At 41.5% G+C, this 22,423-nt stretch overlaps 1 protein-coding gene across 1 annotated transcript in view; it reads right to left on the bottom strand.

The window, feature by feature from the left end:
• The window catches only part of il17rd (interleukin 17 receptor D), a 37,686-nt gene extending 19,379 nt beyond the window's left edge, over positions 1 to 18,307 (bottom strand). Inside the window, exon 1 of the mRNA XM_088636613.1 lies at positions 17,942 to 18,307. Coding sequence (XP_088492739.1) covers positions 17,942 to 18,061 — 120 coding nt within the window. The 5' untranslated portion in view covers positions 18,062 to 18,307. The remainder of the gene's footprint in view (positions 1 to 17,941) is intronic.
• Positions 18,308 to 22,423: the final 4,116 nt, after the last annotated feature.

Raw genomic sequence — 22,423 nt, 5'->3', positions numbered from 1 at the left:
GCGGAGTCTGAAGTGCGTCAAAAAGATAAATGCATTGATAAGACAGGTGGGTCCTGCCCATCGCCATTTACCGATCACTAATTGATTTCACGGGCATGCTCATCCAAAGCGACATACGTATGCACCCAGTTCCGCAGCTGGGTGTTTTACTGGAACAAGGTGACGTGCATTGCTCAAGGGTCTGACAGCGGTGTCTCACCAAGGATCTGAACCTGCAGCCCCGCAGTTGCAACAGCCCTCACTTCTGCTGAAAAAGAGCGGATGTTAAGCTTACCACTCGACAAGGATGAGATTTAAATGTACGCGCGCAGAGCACAATGGATTAGCAGCTCATCGCTTCATCTCAACTCGGCCACTTCATCTGGGACATGTGTACATTTCATCAAAGTCACCGCTATGAGCCGAGGCATAAAGACACAGCTGGCAGTTCCTAATGGGGTTGATATATAAGGAAAACCATGTTTACAATTGCATAAATAAGTACAACAGTAATTCTTCGGTCCTGTCCTTGAGCTTATTACTGTGTCGTAATTCACTAGGTATCTAAATAGCTGTGAATTTTCCAGTGACGGGACGCCAGCCTTTTAGCATAGCTGAGCACACTGCTGTCTGTCGGAGAAATAGTGATGAAACTCAACAAAAGGATATTCTGTACCGGTCACACAAACGTAACAATACCTGAGGAACCCAAAAGGTAAAGGGACTCGCTGGTAGCAGTGACAAGTCACAAAATGAGTCTGCCTACACCTCCTTTTTTCCACTTTGTGAGGTTACAGGGATTAAGTATTACAGCTAAAAATACTTCAGGAAAAACACACAACACGCTGTTCCAAACTGGGTGGGTATAGAAACAAAAATAACGCATGATCTAAAATTTACATCTTACATTATATATAGGGAGTTGTACTGTAAAAAAGGTATTTCAAAATAAAGTCTCTCTCAGCAGTAGCACAAGTGAATCTACAATGTATAAGTGTACAACAGATTATAGCCCTTCCTTCAAGTGTGCAAAAGACCAGACCGTTTCAGCAATAAGTCCATCCGTTATCAAACTGCTTTACCTATAGGCACAAGGCGGGGTACACTCTGGATGGAACACCAGTCCCTCACAGGGCACACACAGACACAAACACGCTCACATGCACACCTGGGCCAATTCTCCCAGAAGCCAATTAACCTACCAGTTTGTCTTTGGACTGTGGGAGGAAACAAGAGCACCTGGAGGAAACCCATACACAGAAGGGGAGAAAATGTCAACTCCACGCAGATAGCACCCCAGGAATTGAGGCCTGGCTCAAAGCGCTACACAGCTAACCACCGAGCCACTGTGCTGCCCAGCAATAAATCTTCTTTTCCCATCACAAAGGGGTGATTCTAGAAAAGTCTTGTTTATTGGTGTATCACGTTTTCATCAAGCCAAGACAGGATTACGCAATATTCTGGCATCCAACCTCACACATGAAATTCATTTAATGAGAAGGCTGCCAGCAACATTAGAAGTGGAGATGTTTCTCTTTAAATACCCCATTAGCTGAAACCCATATGGAGACGACTCGAAAGAAAAAAAACAGCATAGAATGTTTAAAAAACATGTTTGATCCCTCCCCCCTTCCAAATCCCCCACTCCATCGTAGACTTAACCCTACCAAAAAAAGGATATTTTTCTTGGTAAAAAAAACAAACAAACAACTATGCCCCATCCCTATGTGCTGCTCTGAAATCAGCCCTCACTGGGCTATTTTGCACTGATTAATTAGGGGTGAGGGAAGAAAGCAGAGAGAGACAGGGGGGAGAGTGGGGGCTGAATACTAATCTGAAAGCCCGGGGGGGAAAAGAAACATTCTAGGTTAATTAACAAGCAACATTTGTTGGGCTTATGTGCAACTTTTAATTTGATCCAATAGCTGCAGAGCAGGGAACCTCCTTTCCAGCACTGTTGCCTGGGGTTGTCCATAAAACTCCCCTGTTCTCCCCCCACTCCTGTCTCTTGTGGGAAGTTTTGTTTGGCCCAACTTAATTGGCAAGACATGTTTGTAGGGGTTTGCAAAATAAACTGGGGGGCTCGCACAAAAGAAGGAGTCGCTCTCACAACAGAGACGGGGTTTAAAAGGGCACCAACAGGCAGCCATTAGTTCTGGGGGTTAAACACTGAGTTTCCTCAGTTCCAAAATTAACTATGTAACATGCCGGACTTTTATGAGCTTTATTTTCTCCCTGCTTGCTCTGGTTAGTTGAGCTTGTTCCCAGCGCACGGTTGACCGACAATAAAAAAAACAAATAGCACCGGACTGTTCTGAAGCATTTGTGGAAGGAATTGCATTGCAAAACAAAACAAGCGTGCAAGAAAAGTATGTATTCGGTTTTAATGTTAATGGTTGATTTAACATAAGAGCTCAAATTAATTTTGGCCAACAAAATGGATAATCAGAACACATCAGATACCTCCAGTATTTTAACACAAGAACCATAGAGCCTGCTTTGATTTAATGTTTGACAGTGTCCTTACAGGCCTTAATGGCAAAATGTACTGAATTAGATAAGGGTCCTTATTATTCTGATGTGTCCACCTCTTTCAGTACTGTAAAAACCAAGTTACACATCTTCTACCTGTTTCCATTCACCTCCGACTAATTATTTTATTGAACAGCCTGTTCTTCAGGATTCTCTTTCTAGTACCTCCAAAAGCTGCATTTGCACTTTGTACACAAGTAACGACTGGAGTCAACATGTCACTAGTAGTATTAAAGCAATTGTGAGTTTAAAACGTCAACATTATTTCATTTGATGTATTTGGACAACACTAACCATATACAGCAAGAGTTGAATTGCTTTTATTCACCTCTGTGAAAGCTGACTGATGCAGAAAAGTCAACTTTCAAAAACAGCCTTCCCAAGACTTGGACTATAATACCATTAGCCTGTAACCATTGTTCTGTTTAGAGTCTTCTATTCCAAATCTCCTTTGCAGGAAATTCTTGAGTATTTCAAGGTCAAAAATACACCTGGTATCTAAGTATGTGGGTGCTGGTTGTTAGCTTTGGCCAGAGAAGACTGTGTTTGGAGGCACACGGTGCCAGGTCTTAACAGGGGAATTGACTTAGGAAAGATATTTTTGGTCATTAGCGGAACTCTTTGTTGGGATCATTTTCAATTGAAACCTGAAAATCTTTTACATTGTTGGTAATTACATTAGCAGACTCTGTCCCCTTCTAATACTCATTGTATTTTTTCCCTCCAGTGGACATTAAAGAGATTCAATATCCTACACTTTGTATTTGCCTTTACAAATTTGGATCTTCGTTTCATATTTTTCTTCTTTGTCTTGGCTCCGACCTCAAACAGAGCTGGAAAAGCCCTCTTACCAGCTAATTCAAACGATGACATTGAGGAATGTGACTCATCCACAGACACTTTCAATCCTAACATCTGCAGTTCCTAAAGAAATTTAATCTGGTGTCCGGAATTTCAGCATCTTATTTAGTCAGAGTCAGAGCAGTACTCAATACTCCGGCATTCAACTCTGTTTCAGCCGCACACTGCTAATAACACTGATTCTGAACCACCTAATGTTAGTTCAGGAATGCAAGTCTAAGACTACTGCTAATCAAGGGCTGTGAAATTACCCCTAAGAGCCTCATAAAACCTGCATAGGAGTATAAGACAATTTTATGGAAAAAAAAATCAGCAGAACGCTAAAGACCACTCACACTGAAACCTGAGATTGCAATTGCAATCAATGTGTAGTGCTCACATTAGACGAAAACCAGTTTTGTTTGTAGTTTTTCATGTTTTAAAATGAGCGTCTTTAGCTTGTTAGACCATTATACAACCCAGATTCTATTTTAATCCAGTAAAGTAGTACCATATGCATAGAAGGCACTGTAAAATGTCAAACTGGATCACCAAGTTTGCTGAATACCTATGGCAGATCCAAATATAATCTTCAATATTCACTTTAGGTTGCCTATGGGCTAGAGATGTTGGACATTGGCTTTGACATCCAGTGCTGGAAATAATTAGGTGAAGGTTTATTGACTTGCATGCTCTCCTTCTGAGGGACTGAAGTCTCCAGCAGTGAGACTGATCAGGATCATTAACTCCACTGTGATCTAAAAGATGAAAGCCTGAAAACAAAACATGTCCCTGTGTCATTAAAAGTCATATGACCTGGCTGTCACCTAACAAGCACACCCGCTGGCCAAAATATTAGGAAAATCTGGACCAATGGATACTCTCAGTACCAAGAAATCTGGGGTATGTGCGAGGTGCAGAAGACAAGAACTGCAATGCTTACCCTAGCCAGAGCATTCCCCAGAGTTCAATCCTATGGAAAAGGTGAAGGTGATCTTGCTCCAAAAGTGGGCTGGATTAAATTGCAAATATTTCCAAATCTGGCAGAATACACAGGAAGTTGTTCTTCCTGTCTGTAAGAGGCCTAATGCATTATTCAAAGAGAGTTCCAAATATTTTTAAACAAATAAACTAAAATGTTATTATGGATCCATTACCTAAATTAACGTGTATGTGCACAACTGCAGAATATAGCACGTTACTTTTACGCGGAATTAAATCTTCTACCATGGTTTGCTTTGCCTCATAACGTGGCATACTGCAAGAAATCACCTTATCAGTCTGAACAGGGATTATCAGGAAAAGATGAGAAGCACACAGAAAAGGATGAAGCACACAGATTTCCTAAGTGCACACAGGAACAAGAGCTAGATGCCCAAGTTAATGGGCTCAGTCTGGCACTGGAAGTAGGAAATGACTACCCTTCTAAACACAGCCCCTCTCACTGGACCTAAACACTAATAATGATTCATCCCACATGCGGTTTCCATTACCTAACATATGTCTCTAATTTTACATTCCCACAAGGAGTATTTCTGGGACAATTGCCTTCGTGTCCTTTATCAGGCACTATTAGCACTAATTAATCACAGTTTTTCCCAAAAAAGAATTCATGAACTCGGGAACATCACTGGAGGCGTAAGACTGAGTTGACTACAAAATGCAACTAACATTTTACTCAGTGCCCTGAACAGCACAAGGTATATCTATATGTCTTACTTCTGATCTCATTTGAACACAACTTTAAATCTTTCCTTTTGAAACAACAGTATGGTTCTTATAATCCAAAAATGAGTGGAAGACAAGCTGTTTTAGTTTTTTGTGGTTTAATTCCACAATGCCCGGTGTTTACATATGGCATCAATGACGAAGGTATCCGTTTTTCGAATCGAAGCAATTAAACTCGACTGGTCTAAGCCTTTAATGTGATGGCAATTACAGAAATCATGACATTTACCCTTAATTTCAAACATGCTGTCACAAGGTCTTCATCAATATAAAAACAGACTGTAAAGATTCCATTCAGACAGCTGTAAGAAAAGTTTCAATTTAAAGTTTGCTGTTTTCAGGAAATACACATTTTTATTGAATATTTTAAGAGCCTGTCATTTGAAAAGATCCATCATGAAAGTGGTATAAAAGTAACTAATAAAAACTTCCCTAAACAAAAATAATACCATAAAATCTTCACAACAGACTACAATAGTAAGCCAGTAAAAGCTTGTTTCTGATACAAAACAAGCTGTGGGATGAATAGACATCTGTTTTCCGGCACCAAATCCAGAACAGGGAATAAAAACATACTTCATTCCTGTTAAAGATGGATCTAAAAGTCCATTCAGTCTTGCACAAAGGACAATTACAGTTGTTACATAAAAGCACCTGTGGATATTTAGTTCTGCCCTGATACAGCAGTAATCAATGATTCCATAACATAATGCTCATATTCTATCACAGGCAAAGAGCATTTTCTATGTGCCTATATACCTTAAGCTCCTATTTCTACTTTTCTCCTTAGCAAACAGCCACATGGAAGAAAGTGGGTGTTATATATATATACCAAAAATGCACAATTTTTATTTTTATACATTCTTTTTTTGCACTTGGTCGTCACCCAGCTTTGAATTGTCAATTGTTCATTTTTGTGTCTTGTCTCACAGGAGCTCCTGTATTACACAGGAGGAATGATGACAGAACCAACAAGCTCCTCACACCCACATGCCCATCACTCCACTTATCCTCTGACAAGCTCCCCAAGCTGCCCAATGCCTGAAAAGAGAGCCGGTGTGGTCTGGAGCCTGGGGAGAAGGTCATCCCTCGCTGACAGCACTGCAAAGCATGCAGGAGCTCAGGAAGTCACAGAAAATGTTGTTTCAACTAATCCTGTCTAATTCCAGCCCTGCTGTCAGCGGTGCCCTTCTAATTGTGAGCCACCACTTGGGGATTCCCAGTCACTGTCCATTGCTGATAAGGGGCGATATGACCCAGAGGACATAGGACACAAGTGGAAACTACATGGAAGTACATTTAATAATGACTTTTACCCAAAGGATTGTGGGGAAAAAGGAAGACGCTACCCAGTTATTTTGTGGAAACTGGAAACTGATACCATAGTTTCTTTCAAGATATGGCTGGATGAGATCCTTAATCTACTAGCTATTAAGATAACAGGCTCTTATGGCCTCTTCTCGTTTGTAATTGTTCTTATTACCCATGTTCAAACTCACAAACTCACGGGCCAGAGAGCTCAATATCTACTCTCACAGGAAGTGCCTTTCCTGGATCAACCACACTGGAACCAATCCATTCCTTTTTTCAAAAACAAAAAGACCTCTACGTTATTCTCCTCGGTACTGTATTTCATTATAATTCATGAATGATTAAAGAGGTCATAAAGTCCCCTGAAGGTGACAGAATTCTCTACTTTCTTTTAACAAATTTTATTGGTAACCTGTTGGAAATAAACAAGAAACACATCCTCCTTCCCCATTCCTGCTTCAACAGAAAGCTAGTGACCTCAGCAAGAGAGCACAAGGGAACCAAATACTATGTCTATAAGGGTTAAGGGTCATGCCTTCGATGACATGATTGAGTACCCTTTTTCACTAGAACAGTTGCTCATATTTGTGCTAGAATCTTAAGTTGTTGCAATTTGTACCAAAGGTAGCACATCATAGAAACAGACAATCGATGCACAAAGGTCCTTTGCTGTGTGTTCCACCAGCTTCAGTGCTGCACTGCATTCAGCTGGAAATCCGTTCTAGAAACTTGGAAGAATTATTTACGGCGCTCAGAGAAGTACAATGTGTGTGCACTGCTGGCTTGGGAATATGACAGGCAGAGAGCTCTACCTCGAAGCAAGCTGGCTTTCTCTGTCGATTTCGCCCGGACTAGATGAGTTTTCCAGTTGATCTCCCCCAACACCCTTGAAACTCTTCACCGTCCTAAATGGATTTTTAACTCTGTGTGTGTGTGTTTGACCCCTTGCTCCTACGAGACACGGGGTTTCTGGAATGTTTCTCCGAAGCATACCGTGGAAAAAAAAAAACATTCCAATCTGAATATTCATAGACTATTTGAATAGAAAACGGATTTCTTAACTTTAAAAACTACATTGTTTACTTCATAACTACTGTAAATACCTGAATCAGATAGCTAGATCATGTTCTGTTCTTTCTAATGTTTGGGCAGCTACAAATAATTATTAAATCGAGTGTGCCTAAAAATGTCATAACACTGTTTGACCACTCTGCATTGTAGCCACTATTCAGCAGGAAGACCGCTTAAAGTATAAAAAATATTTTTTTCTTGGAGCGCTTGCATGTACAGTAGCGATAGCTCAATGGGCTGAACTATTTGCCATAGTGTAAGGTTTCGTCGCTGAGGTATTATAGAGAACACCTAAAATATAAAGAGAAGTGCTGAAGAGCTTAGCAATAAAACGAAGATGTGTCAACTGATACATTGTATAAATGGGACTAAAATGCATGTTAGTGACCTTCACTCCTTTCACTGCTTGAATACAGGATCTTTCAGCAGCTCCTGACACTGCCAGTGCTTTTATGGCAACTTTAATGTGTTATCTGATACTTTTTGAATACACACTTGTATCTTTGCTTTTGTAAATGTGTGTTTCATTACACTTATCTGAAAAGTGGGTTTATCAGCTCTTGACGATCAGAACGTAACTAGATGAATAACAGGAAGCATGGTAACGCGTCTGGACATGTTTTCAATGGGCATGCCTTTTTAAAATTATCGCTAAACAGGCCAGAGGTGCTCCAGCTTTATTTCATGGCAGAGCTGAGCAATAAAAAAAATGCAACGCTAAGTAGAATAGTTTGATATTTTAGCAAAGGTTCGACTTTGCCATCTTCCCAGAAAATGTTCCTTTTTCATGCAAATTGTCATTAATTACATTAAAGGAGCAATGTACTGATGTGTACTTTGGAAGCTAAGAATACACATTTGTTTTGAAAAAACGTGTGCGATGATATGACACAGTTTGTAAGAGTAGGAGTGTTATCCCCTGTGTCCTGGCTAAATTCCAATTTGGACTTGAACAATCTAGCTAAGGTTTACCCCTTAATTCAACTAGCAAGCTTTCACGTCTCCTGATCTGCTGTGTAGTGGGGCCGCTGGTGCACCATGACTGCTGCATATCATTCAGGTGGACGCTACCCTCTTCTTTCCGTAAGACCTTTCCATCTCAGATGGAGTGAAAGTAGGTGTGGACTGTCCAGGGTGGACAGAATGACCCACAGGGTACCACAATTCCCCTGCCCAACCAGGGAGGGGTGTCCTTCTGCCCCCGTCCCACATACCCAGAGGCCTTTGGGGATGGCCAGACATCCTGTCTGTTTGTTGCCAGATTTATGCTACAGGAGTGATCCTCCAGATGACATGGAACAATAAATTCCTTCATAAAGGAAAAGGGGGCTTCTGGGAGCTGGAGTGTAGCATTTCATGCTGTAAGAATGCGCTGCCTGCCCAGAGAGACTCCAGCAGCGTAATAAAGCAGCCTGCAAGCATGGGACCTTTAATGGAAATCCCAACAGCACCTCTGGCCAGCGGCAACGGTCTCCGCAGCAGTGCAGGCAAGCAGAGGAAAGTAGAAACATTAGCTCACTCTTCCTGGCCCTCTCCTTGAACGCGGGCCAGGCTAATTATCGCCAAGTTTTTCTACACCGGCCACAGAAACACAAAGTCTTCAATACTAACGTCCTCCCCTGCACAACAAACAATCCTGAAGCTCCGCGCAGGAACACCCCAGATGAACCAACAGCTGCAGACAGGCGTGCAGCCTTTCTGTGCCACACAAAAACTAGACCAGAGGCACAGACCGGAAGTGAAGACGACGCTTATTAAGTTGCAGGTTACCTGTAAACAGTGCAAAAAAAACAGTGCCAAGATGAAGGACAGACCGAGGGGGGGCCACAGGGTAACAGGTACAAAAAACCAGCCAAGAAAACCATCCAATTCAAACCACCTCTCTGTCTTGCCCCTCAGAGCCTGGCTTTCCCTCTAACATTATCTTCTGAGAAGCGAGCAAGACAGGCAGTGCATTTCAGGGTGCTCAGCACTGCAAAACACACTTTCATTGTGTCTGGAAAGGCTGAAAAGATCCTCCAAGGAGCTGACAAATGTCATTAGGGCTCCAATCAAAGAGGCATTCGGCACAAACTGAAGGTAATTGTTTTTAGATACACATAACAAATTTATGCCTAATCCCACACTTTTCTATATTGTGTAAAATACAAGCTGTGAGCAGTGGAAGAAATCTTAACGGGTTACACTTCAGGAGAAAGCAGAGTGCACTCAAGCCTTCATGTGCCCAGCATATATACTGGTCATTAGGAATTACTTGATTACCACCAATAATTTCAGTGACAATGAAAATTTGCCAATTTGCCATCAAATACATATGGCAGCAAAACTCTCTGTGGTCTCCTATTAAAAATAAAACAAATTCTTCACACACTTATAGTACAAGGAAAAACTGCAGGGAAGAAACTCGGCAGTGGGTAAATTCTAAGAACAGCTCCAAGGAGCTCTGGAAAATACCTCCCTGTGCTCCCAGCCTTTTGAAGGGTTAAATGGATCCTGTTCTTGACATGAAACATTTTGGTGGGGGGGGGGGGGGGGCTGTAATCTTGCTCCTTGTATAAAACCTTTTGGCAGGGGTGGCTTTAGTGCCAGATCCTTAATTAAACGAGAGGAAAGAGGGCCTAATTGATTGTAATGACTGCAATCTGTCACACTGGGCAGATTTTCATCAAGGGGCTGAGGCTCAGAGAGGCTCAGCAGCCCTTTCCTCATGCCCAATTAAAATACCAGGTTTGTATAAATAGGAAATGGTCTGCTTTGAGGGGAGAGGGATTCTAGGATTCGTGAATGTCTGAGAGGAGCATTTACCAGTCATTCCATCAAAGACAGGACAGGAAACCGCTGTTTCCTGGCCTGCCGCTAGCATATATAAAAATGGATTTCTATTCAAGGCTCAAGTGTTACCATTAATATTAATCTTATTTACTTATTATATTGCCAGTAAGATTAATGGCACTTCAATGTGACAATATACTTGTTGTGTTTTGAAAGCTAAAGACCGCTGATTTCAAATCCTTTTTTTAAACAAAAATCGGAACTAATCCACATCACTGGGGACATGTGAATGGTATATAAAGAAAGCTTGACTTTTTCCGTAGTATTTTTTCACCTTAAAAATAGATATTATTTTAAAAGCAGGGGACCTCTTTTAATATAATATACTCATGTGGCATCCACAAGTACTTTACAGAAGAGTTAAAATATAAAGTCTAAACACGGGCTAAAGAAACGGACATCTTTTTTTTCAAAAGCAAACATGTGCAACGTACAGTATTTCAGTGCATTAGGTGTATTGGCAGCAGTTTAATATGTACAGTCCTCTTGTTTATTTTCGTTTTATATCTCCGTTTCAGAGTCTATGTTTGAATCAGATTATTTTCCAGAGCTAGGTTTAACATCATCACCATAACAACTGATACACGCTTTTTTTCTTTTAAATCGACACCTTGGCCTACTGTGCAAGTTGAAAGATTATTTAAACAAGTTTATTACATTCTCCCGACCTTTGGAAAGGTCATACATTACACACTTGCCTGCCGCTGTCTGAATCCATATTTTAAAGGGAGTGGGAGGAACTCAATAGACAATCACGTGCTGATCAGTGCTCCCACTGAGGTGAACAGACAGGCTACACTTTTAATTCACTTTTAACATACCTCCGTTTACCACGGACATATAACCATTCTTTCCAAACAGCAGGGACCCTGCCATTGAAAAGGAGCAGTGCATCTTAAAAGCTGTAGGCTCCGCTTTCAATAAAGGCAGTCCAGTGATTTCCAGTGATTCAGAGCCAGCCAACCAGGGATTTTCCCACAGCCCCACACAAAAAAGCCTCAGAGGTTAGGAGCTGGTTGGGTGGTTCTGAATGCTCCCTTAAGATGCTGCAGAAATACCTTGGCCCTTTTTTCATAGCGTGAACGCTGCGAACTGCACCTCCCAAATATCATTCATCCGCAGCCAGATGTTACAAAAACGAAAGGGTCTTTGGGAATTAAAAAAAAAAGTGTCTCACATTTGAGCGCACACCGGGGTCTGTTTAAGATCCTGGGACCGATACAATAAAAGCCCTGGACAAATGTGAGGCGGAACTCACTAAAAATCTATTTTTTTTTTACTAAACTCCACAAATCAAAAAAAGCGACAGGTGATCATTAGACACGGGGCTTCCTGAAAAATGAATTTGTGTAACAAGGACTGTGGATACGAGTTACAAAATGAGTGACTGTGAAATGCAGAGGGGGAAACTGGGAGAATGCTATTGCTGAAATCTGCATCGTCCCATCACATTTCCAGAGATCCTCACGACTTTCAGGAATGCAGGTAGATGAAATCTCAAAACCAGCAGGACTAAAGGATGGATTGTGCGTCAGAAATCATCTAGAGTCAGGACACAGTGATTAGCCGTTTATACCACTAAATTTGCTTCTTTCGTATTTGTACTATTTTATCATTTCAGTAACTCTGTGACATATATATATACGAGTGACTCTGTGACGTATAACGCAGTATTTATATTTTTTTGTTTAAATTAAATGAGAAATCCAACACAAAGCTGTTCAATAAAGCTGTGGCTTTCACGTCGGCTGCCTGTCTTGCATATTGAAGATCAAAGGAGACCAGAGCAGAAAATTCAAACAGCGCCTTCAGAATTCAACATTCCCAAACTTGACTTCTTTTTCTGCAGTATTCGTTCTGGCTCTTTATTTTCTGTCTAGTCACCAGGAATTGTATGTTCACAGGCTATGAAAGCACTTTCACGTGCTCCATTAATGTAGACCTTGATGAAGTTCCATTGGTTCAACTGTATGTGAACACAGACCTCAGCGAGGTCTGAGAGGGTGGGGAGCTGGGAGCTCAGTGGAAGTGCCACTGGACTGGCCAGCACAAACATCTTTAATAATGTCAGAAGGGATGGCTTCCCCATTTTTATTCAGGCAATATACATTAGGGACATCAGCATTCACTGTAGGTCATCAATGTGAACACTACATTCAACCTTATTGAAGTCCACTTGGTCAAAAAGCCTACAGCACCAACACCTGCTCTATTAGGTAAGCCTTTCTGAAACCCAAGGACTAAACATGCACTGCTTGACTACTGTCCCTCTGCAGAGTTTTTATTGAAAAAGACGACCAGAAGTAATTACTAACAAATAACCACAATATTTTTCCTGTGTATTAAAACAAAAAATGCATACTGGATCAGGAAATGTGGAAGTGCTTTCCTATAAGCTAATAAGACATAATTCCTTACATTTATATAGCTTATCGCTTTTCACGCAAAAGTGCTTTACACATAGAAGAGCCACTTCCCCTGCAGTGTAGCTCCACCTGGGTAACATGTGCAGCCAGAAGCCCAGGTACACAGCAGATCACGAGGAGAGGAAGAATCTGCTTTATCAATCAGATTGGAAGTAAATTTAGGAAGGCCAGACTGTACAAGCCCAGTGCAGAATTCAACCAGGTCACCAGGATTAACGCATACACTTTTGAAAAGGGCAACGAGATTTTTAATGCCCAAAAAAGGCTGGACCTTACCCTATCATCTCAGCTCCTACAGGACAGAGTACCCACCACTATGTTAGTATAACAGTATGGAAACTGTGGTCCAAGGGAAGAGTGTGACCTACTGATCCAGCAACACTTTGTGCAGCAGTAACTTGGATTGACTTAGAGGTTTTCTATCTTAATACTGACCAGACCCAGCCTTACTGAGCTTCTGAGATCTGCATACGAGATAACAGTGTTGCTTCCTTTAAGGTAAGGAAGATCTGTATTAGACATAGCACATAGCTTTCAAGATGAACTTTGTTAGACAAAAACCTCATTCATGTGCATGGTTAAATAGTTAACTTATGTTTAAATACTTCTTATGCTCTTTTAAGATTTTTAAGAATATCAATAAGGACATGTTTCCCATCTCAATCAATTTTCCTTCATAAATGTGGTGTTTTCAATCAAGTTGATTTCCTTTTATTACTATTTATGATAAACCCATTGTAGGACATCTGCAGTTGGTTTATGCCTTGAAACAAAATTCAGCATAACATCGCTCACTGGGATCAGCAGTCTGGGTTATTTACAAAGATTCTTAAACACAGTTAAAAATAGACCAGCACTGTCAAATAAAGCTAATTCAGGAGACAAGAAGGAAAAGAAATGTCTTTCATTGCTGAAAAGACACGGACTGACTAAAGTCCTTTCCATTTTAGGTGTCTCTAATGAGATCCATAGAAAATAAACCCAAACCTGAAATATCTAAAATGACAAAATCACTACTAACATTGCATCTTAATGACTATCAGGGAAGAAACAGGACTGAAGCATATAAGAGAAGAAGAGTTTTTAGATTGCGTGTCTCTCCGATCTAAAAGATATAGAGTACACCTAAGTAACAAACTTGGCTCCAGAAAGCAAAAAAGGCTTCAATTACAGCTTTCAGCTTTCAAACAGAGCATTCCGTGTGAGCTCCAAAGTCTTTTAACCTTAAACATAACATGTTAGTACAGCAAACAAAAGTGCACCATCCCAATTGTTCATGGGTTGAAAGCATTTTAAATGTAATTCCTGATCAAGCTGTATACAAATAATAATGGCTAATAATATGGCTAATAATAAGAGCTAATCTTAAGGAACAATGACATTCAGCACTCTCCTTCAACTCTCCTTTTGGCTGCAGTGGCCATACTGTCATCTCAACCCACAAACTGAGTCACGCAAGTAACAAATGCCCTACAGTTGAAAAACCTCACATTGAACTTGATGCTTGATCAATCGAAACGGGGTATCTGTGCTCAAGAGTTCTGACATCTGCAGTTCACTTTACATTCACACATAGACACTGGGGAAAGGCAAAAGAAAGGCAAGATGAATTCATACAGTGGGAAATAAGTTTCAGTCTTATTACAGCCACAATTCATCTTTCTAAATTATCAACACTGAAAGCAACAGTACCCAGCCATGTTGGGTACTTGTTAAACCAAGCCGACACCCTGGTTTCTCTCAAGAAACAGCTGGTTGAGATCAATTAACTACAATACTAATTACCTAAGTGGCTAGACAAGCCAAGTGGCCTCCTCTCATTAGTTACCTTTCTTACACTATTTTGTTTGTGATCACCTTTTTAGTATTTTAACAATGAGCATCCAAAGACAACAACAAAAGAAAAAGAGGACCCCTTTAACCCCCACCCCAGCTCAAACAAACCCCTTTCCAGTCGCCCCCCAAAACCCAGTCTACCCCAGACGACAACTTTCTTATGCTCTTAACAAACAGTACCCTTCTGGAGAGACAGAAATGTGCCCCAAGTGTCAAAATGTTATTCAAAGCAACGGAGCTGTTTTAAACGGTTTCCACAAAAGAAAGCAAGCTGCGATATCCTGGGTCGTCAGTCTATCTGCGAAAGGTAACAGCATTGTAGTGGACTTGAAACTAACCGAGAAGTAGGAAGCCCTGGGACCTTGGAGAAGACAATCCCGAAACACTGGAGGGGCCTGCGGAGAACTCGAGGCTCCAATGGGAAGCAGGCCTGGTCCAGCCTGATCACCCATGTAATGGACGGAGGTATACCTTAATTTAACATTTGCAGCACGAGCCAAATCAGAGCTGACTTGATTTTACATTTCCCTTGTATTCAATCACTTCACAGGCTTTTTGGTTTCCTCCAGACCTACTAATCACAGAGGATTCTCCTGAGCTAGCAGACAGGGCCTAAAAATTGATAGCTCCTCGAATAAGCCCCAGGCCTACATCTTTCTCTTTTTTGCCTTGCTTGCTTTGTTCCCTGTTTTTTTTTTACTTCAAGCATGTCTAGTTAAAACATGTAAAACACATGGAAAGAGTGGACACAAGTAACTTTTCAAGCAACCAGAAGGCATGCTATGCGGGTAAAAAGTGAACGATGCCCTGAGTCCTTCACAACGAGAACAACAAGTGGTAGCAGGCATCCGGTTTTGATGTTAAATTAGAAAGCAAAAGTATTTGGAAATACTGCAAACAAAAAAAAAACAACCACCAACAGCTGGCAAAAGACAAAATGTTAGGGTGTTTGTCTTCCTCGGGGGTAATACTGACAGAAAGTAACGTATTATTAATGTTCTTCAAAACACCTTATGATTAGGTGTTTTAAGTTATACATCGTAAAGAAAGATCTTTCCTTTCAGATAAAGTTTCTGGCTGGCTGAGCCACTGACCAGTTGCTTTCTTTTCCTTCTGAACTAAAATCCATCTTTGTGAAGGTGCAAAGCTAACAGTGTAGATGGCATGTAATTAATTATATTTATATAGTGCTAATAATCCCAAAGCACTTTACATGCAGAATGGCACCCAATTAATCCACACGTGTAGAACAGCCCCCACCTGGAAGATGCAGACCAGTTAAAGGGTCAAAAGTCCATAAAAAAATCTCTTAAGTCTTTGGTGACACAGTCCTGGGTTTATTTCTTGTTACCTTTCTATGCTCTACAAATCTTTTTTTTAAATCGATAGTCGCACAACTGACTTTATCACTCCTACACTAAAATACAAATCTGTCCTTTTTGTGTTGTAGGACTCATTAAAAAAAACTTGAACTCCTTACACTGAATGTTTTTTCACTGAAATAAAATAATTGCGACAAATTATGGATTGTGTGTAAAGAGGTTTGCTTCCTGTATTTTGACTGAATGCATTCATGATAGTGTGGGATGCTCAGGGGCTACACATCTTAAAATGTGTTCGAAAGAGCTGAACGATTCAACAACAAAAAGTTTCGTTCGGGAAAATACATGTTTATTTTAAAATCTAAGCTTATGTTAAAGGTTACCTGTTGCTGATATTTGAATAAACGGAAAAGTGTTATTTTTATTCTGATAGGGATGCGTTGACAGCGCACGATCGGGGACTTTGTATCTTACATCTTGCATTGTTGAAAAACAAAATAATCAACAGAAGGGATGCATAAATAGAATAATGTTTCCGAAAACTTAAATCGCTTCGCTGAGGTGGGTGGACACTGGCATTTCTCTATCGGATGCAGCAAACACACGCGAGCCAGTTCTCAATTCTGTGACTTGTGCCCTCCCACCGACACTACCTGACACCTGCAAAGTCAACAGGGTCGGAGTGCTTCATTCAACGGCTCTTCCGAGTCAAGCAGCCAGCGTCCCCGCGGCGTTTGAACTAGCACACAGCTGGGGGGGTGGAGGGGGTTTTGGCCTGCGGGTCTGAGAGAGGAAATGCCAAGGAATTTTAATAGCGCAAACAGTCCCCTCGCTTCCTATGGAAGATCACTTCAAAGGCGGCCCTGCCCCTGAGCAGACAATACATTATGGGGGCAATCAGTCACTCAATAGCTCGTCAGATCCATTCACAACTTGCAGTCAGGCCAGGAAAAGAAAAGAAAACAAATACAAAAAGGAATTTAGAGCTCGTCTCACACCGCTGGCGCTGTGGCACTCATGCACAAAACATAAAAAACACCACCACCACACACATAACTGCAATTACAAACAGTACTAAAATCAGAAGTGAAAATATATATATATTCAACGCCCAGAAATGACCACTTCTAGCGAAGTGTCAGCAAACCCCCTACATCAAGTGCTACGCGGTCGTTAAATATTTGGAGCTACCGCAAATGTGCCGAGGCAGTCATGAACAATTCCAGCATTTATGAAGGCACGCCGAAAACAAAGCACCCCGGACAAAACCTTATATGAGATAAAACACGATTAAAAGGCTGCGCGATCTCGGCTTTCAAAGCCTGCCGCTGCACCTATTCAGCCCTTTACCCCCAGTTGTCTGCCTAACCGATCCAGAGTTGGAAGTCGTTCAATTAAAATGACAAAAGACGAACCGATTCACCGCGGAATCCAACAAGACGGGTCAGGTCAAGCAAATCCTTCGCGACAATAGAACCCGCCGACTGACTTCTTCACACTTGAATTGGACTATTTAGCTCCCAAAGCCACACTCCGCTAACTCGCCCCTTCCTGGGCTCTGCATTACCATAGTACACATTTTATTGTTCCTTTAACGCGTACCCCTCCGCTTTTAGACTGATTTTGCCAAACACAGCACCCAAACAGATGTGCAACACATCTGTAGGGTAACCTGACTATGGGGGCTGATGTAGCCGTATCAAGAATAGACCAATCAAAAAGTTAGCCAATATAAAAATATAGTAAAAACTGGGATTTTTTTTTATTTTTATTTGAGAAGAATACCCTTTTTACCAGGGAGTCACCTATGCAGTGATCCAAACAAACCAACACACATTCCATTCCAAAACGTCTCGGAATATTATTTATATATGCAAGTTCCTAAAAACACATTTTTAAAAGAGATGGCAAAGAGACATTCATATCTCTTCTCCTTACGCTTACCCAAGGACGCAACTCAGTTAAAGCAACCCGTAACCCCAGACGGTTCATAGGCTACTCTCCATCAGAACCGCCACACCTTCCAAGTGTTTTTCAAGTATGAAATAAGCATTTTTTTTTTACCTTAACGTTGCACTTTTCCACATTCCCCTTCTTCGAGCTGGCTGCTGGGGACAATTCGTAAAAGGTAAAGAACAGGTAAAAAGCAAAAAATAACGAGAAGAGTTTCGCCCTCGCTGCCATCCTCCAACTTAGCCCATGAAGACAGACTGGCGGTGTGTGCGCTCGCCCGCTTTGACAAACACTGTTATCTTGTGAGTCTCCGGAACTCCGCCAGGTGGGGCTGTGGGCGTCATCAAAACACGATAACCCCCCTCCTCCAAAACCTGAAAAGGGGTCACATGGATAGCCATTGATTGTTAGCGACGCAGAGATTTTTTTCTTCTTCTTTCACCGATCAACTTTAACTAACAGAGTGCCTTTTATCAAGAGAATCGCACATAAAAAAAGGATGATCGCAGCCTTTCATGAAGTCCAACTCTTTATGTAGGCCGGCTGTAAATTATTCTCTCACCTGTCTCTCCGGTTTCTTTTGGAAACGCCCACTCCACCTTGTACCCCCGGGCAAACGGGAATTTCACCAGTTGAAAGTATTGATTCGGAAGTACCGTGCGGGGCTTCAAATATGCATTGCACGCACGGAGTATTGTGAACGGTGTCGGTGGCCGGTGACAACCAGTTTTCCAACTATCTTTGTCTCATTCTGACCATATGGTGTTCATTGACAATCTAAAACGTTATTTAATGTGTAAATTGTTACAGGTATGTTTTTAAGATTTAAGACGTCCTTAATTCATTTTGTCGTCAAGAGGCTTTTTAACAATTGATGCACGCCACAAGGACAGGCTAAAACAACAAAATATCTGGGTGCTCTACTGATATTTAGTATCGTAGCTGGAATATAATACTGATGGCAAATCCACGCAATAGCTCAAGATTTTGAATACACAACGAATAAAGCCAAGCTGGTGATCCGAAAAGCCATACTTACGACTAAATAGCATTAGATAAAATTAAATTAGAAGCTATGAAAAAGAGGCTTGGCGTGTCTTACACAACATCCATTTTAAATGCTCAGACTGATACAGACTATACAGTGCATTAATTTAAGAACATAACTATAGAGCTATCAAAAAAGATTTAGGAGAATGGAGGCATGTGTAACAACAGTGACGTATGTGAAATCACAACAAAAGTCAGTGTCAGTAAGAGGCACAGTGGTAGTACTATAATTATAATTGCTTACACTTATATAGCGCTTTTCTGGACACTCCACTCAAACTGCTTTACACCACCACCAATGTGCAGCATCCACCTGGATGATGCGAAGGCAGCCATAGTGCGCCAGAACGCTCAACACACATCAGCTATCAGTGGGGAGGAGAGCGGAGAGTAATGAAGCCAATTCATAGATGGGGATTATTAGGAGGCCATGATTAGTAAGGGCCAATGGGAAATTTGGCCAGGACACCGGGGTTACACCCCTAGTCTTTTCAAAAAACACCCTGGGATTTTTAATGACCACAGAGAGTCAGGACCTCAGTTTTACGTCTCATCCGAAGGACGGGGCCTGTTTACAGTATAGTGTCCCCGTCACTATACTGGGGCATTAGGACCCACAAGGACCGCAGGGTGAGCGCCCCCTGCTGGCCCCACTAACACCTCTTCCAGCAATAACCATAGTTTTTCCCAGGAGGTCTCCCATCCAGGTACTGACCAGACTCAAACCTGTTTAGCTTCAGTAGTTTGCCAGTTGTGAGTTGCAGGGTGACATAGTACTGTAAATGTAGCATTGCCTCGCAGTGCTGAAGCTATAGGGTCTATTCCAGATCTGGGGTGCTATCTGCAGGAACTCTGTATGTTCTCTGTGTTCATGCAAGTTTCCTCTGGGTGCTCTGGTTTCCTCCCCTAATCCAGAGGAAGGTTCTAGAAAACTTGGTCCTGGTGTGGGTGGGTGTCCCATCTAGTGTGTATCCTCGGTTGCACCTGGGATAGGATCTGGCTCCTCTGTGACTCTGAATTTGAAAAAGTGGTGGATGGATGCACAGACCCACTGATCTGGCTATGCTACTTCATATCAGCAGCGATGGTAAAATATGTTTTATCAATCCCTGCAAGTTTCGATTAGAATCCAAAAGAGAGAGGCGTTTCTCTTTGTTTGTACACAGTGGCATTCAACTGATGAGAATCTTGATCGTTTCCAGACCTTAAAATATAGCAGGGAGTGGAAGGAGGTCTGACATGAGCTTAGATGGGGTGGAGAGTGCCCATGCTGATGTTCCAGCAAGTTCTGGAGGGATATGGCAAAACCTCTGAGACGAAAAGTCCCCTTGAAGTGTCGCTCCTACTTCAGAAATTGTATACACAAGCCTTTGGCCTTGACTGTCAAGTATGGCACCTCTCAATCAGTATTAAAAACACATCAAAGTGGGAACATCCCCAGAGCCGTATGAGAAGGGCCTGGGACTTAGACTGGGGACTGTGTTTCACAGCAACACCGAACTGCACAGCTCGCCTTTCAGGAGTTATTAAATTACCATTGAAGTCAGTCTTAAAAAGGATCTTCCTTTGTTGATGTTTGAAAGCCAGCCAGGACACCCTAAAATATATGACAGCTTAAGAGTCTGGCCCACATCGGAAGAAACCACATCAAGTCTGTGTTTGTGTAGTCAGTTAGTAAAAAGCAGCGGCTCACAAAATACTGCGATCAGTGCTTAACTCTCCCAAAGTCGATAATTAGGACTGAGCTGTTGTGTCACCTTTGAAAGTCTTGGCACATAAAAGAGGATTTGATGGTCTCTATAAGCAAAGTTCTCTTGTCTAGGTGGAAGTTGCACCGAAGTAGCACTGAAGTCAAATAAAACCTACAAGGAGAGGCTAAAATACGTTAATCCACAATATGAAACAAAGACCAGTCAAAATGTCCCAACCACCTGACTCCTCCTCCTTCTTTTCTTAATGTAATTGGAATGGAAGGATTTCTGGAAGAAGAAGTTGAATAAGTCATTGGGCATGGAGCTCACATCTTTAGGATCCAGTGTGTGTATTAATTGTTCATCTTCAGCATTGGTCACCAGTTTAACACTTTGAGTGCAGCCTCTTTGGGTGACCTGTGAGTTGCTCACTATGGGTGGGATTAGTTAGCTGGGGCACCATCAAAGTGAAGGAGAGACCCTTGAATGAGAAAAGCAGACAACAGCTTTCCAAACGCTTCATAGACACAAGCACAAGTGTTTATGGTTTCCTGAGGTCAGTGCTGAGCTGTGAACTGGAGTCAGATGAACAGGTTATCACTGATTTCAGACTGAAGCAAGTGGTCAGTCACCAAAGAGTTGATCCTATCCACTGCTGCTGGTTTTTAACCTCCAGAAATGAATATTTGCTAAGTATGGGCAAGGTAGTAAACTAAACCTTTTCATTGCTGCTCCATTGCTGATCTTTAGTTTATAGTAGAAAATTCAAGTGGACCTTCTGGTGTCTAAAATTGAGATTAAAGTAATAACTGCAGCTTGGCACCATGAGTATGCTTTTAACAGAACCTTTCTTTATTTTTTGTATTTAAGCATTGAATAGGTATATTTTCTCATGTTTTCATAAATTTAACTGTTTTAGTAACCAAAGAGAAAGTGGTCGACCTGAAGTCAAGAATGAGATTTAATTGTATCTGTTTAAAATATATATTTTCTATTATTGAGTGTTTAAAAATGCGCAAATCCATTTAGGTTGAAATGTCACTCCTAAGGCTGTTCGGTTTGCTAAGGCAGGCATCTGGTTTCAAGTGTTTTGCATTTCACAGGCGTAATCTCATCCATATGGAAGGAAAACAGTGAATACTATTTATACGTAGTTTTGTTCTGCAATTGTATCTAATTTGCTCTTTCACCAATTGTGCTGAGTAGCAAAGGTCTGTGCATTCCTTCATACACTAAATTCATATTTCATCAGTGACGGTACCATGACATTGGTATGGAAGGCAAGAACATTTCAAAACCTACACATATAGTCTGCGTCTGACTTTAGAAACCACTGCAGAGTGCTTTATTGACATCCCTTTTCCGCTTATTTGATCTTATAATACCCTTTTAAGAAGGATGTATAAGAACGGAACTTTTTTGAGCTGATACCTCCTGCTGCGTGTGGCTTCGCAGACAAGCCTGTGCAAGCAACGATGAAACAAGGTCTGTGTTTCAGCCACAAACCAAATACAGAAGCCTCAGCCTGCATTTCTCTGTGTTACATATATACGGAAGAATAGGGAGAGTTTTTCCTTTTCTATGCCATGATCATCCACTCATTCACGGAGCAGGGAAATTAACCCTAGGCTCCATAAAAGAGCTGATCGTGAGGGTGCCAAGATGATCTTGGTGTTCCTGAATCCCTGCTACACTGTCTCATATTTCCTCCTCTGGCTTATGTGACTTTTCTGGAAGCCCTGTGACTAACAATCACGAACACCCTGTCCGTGCTTCGGCACACCCCCACCAAGCCCCAGAAAGGAGTGTTAGCAGATGCACAGACCGGAACAATTTAATAACACCTTTGTGC

This window comes from Lepisosteus platostomus, chromosome 6 (genome assembly GCF_059453375.1).
Source record: "Lepisosteus platostomus isolate fLepPlt1 chromosome 6, fLepPlt1.hap1, whole genome shotgun sequence".
NCBI classification, from domain to species: domain Eukaryota; kingdom Metazoa; phylum Chordata; class Actinopteri; order Semionotiformes; family Lepisosteidae; genus Lepisosteus; species Lepisosteus platostomus.
This window is presented reverse-complemented; position numbering and strand designations above follow the sequence as displayed.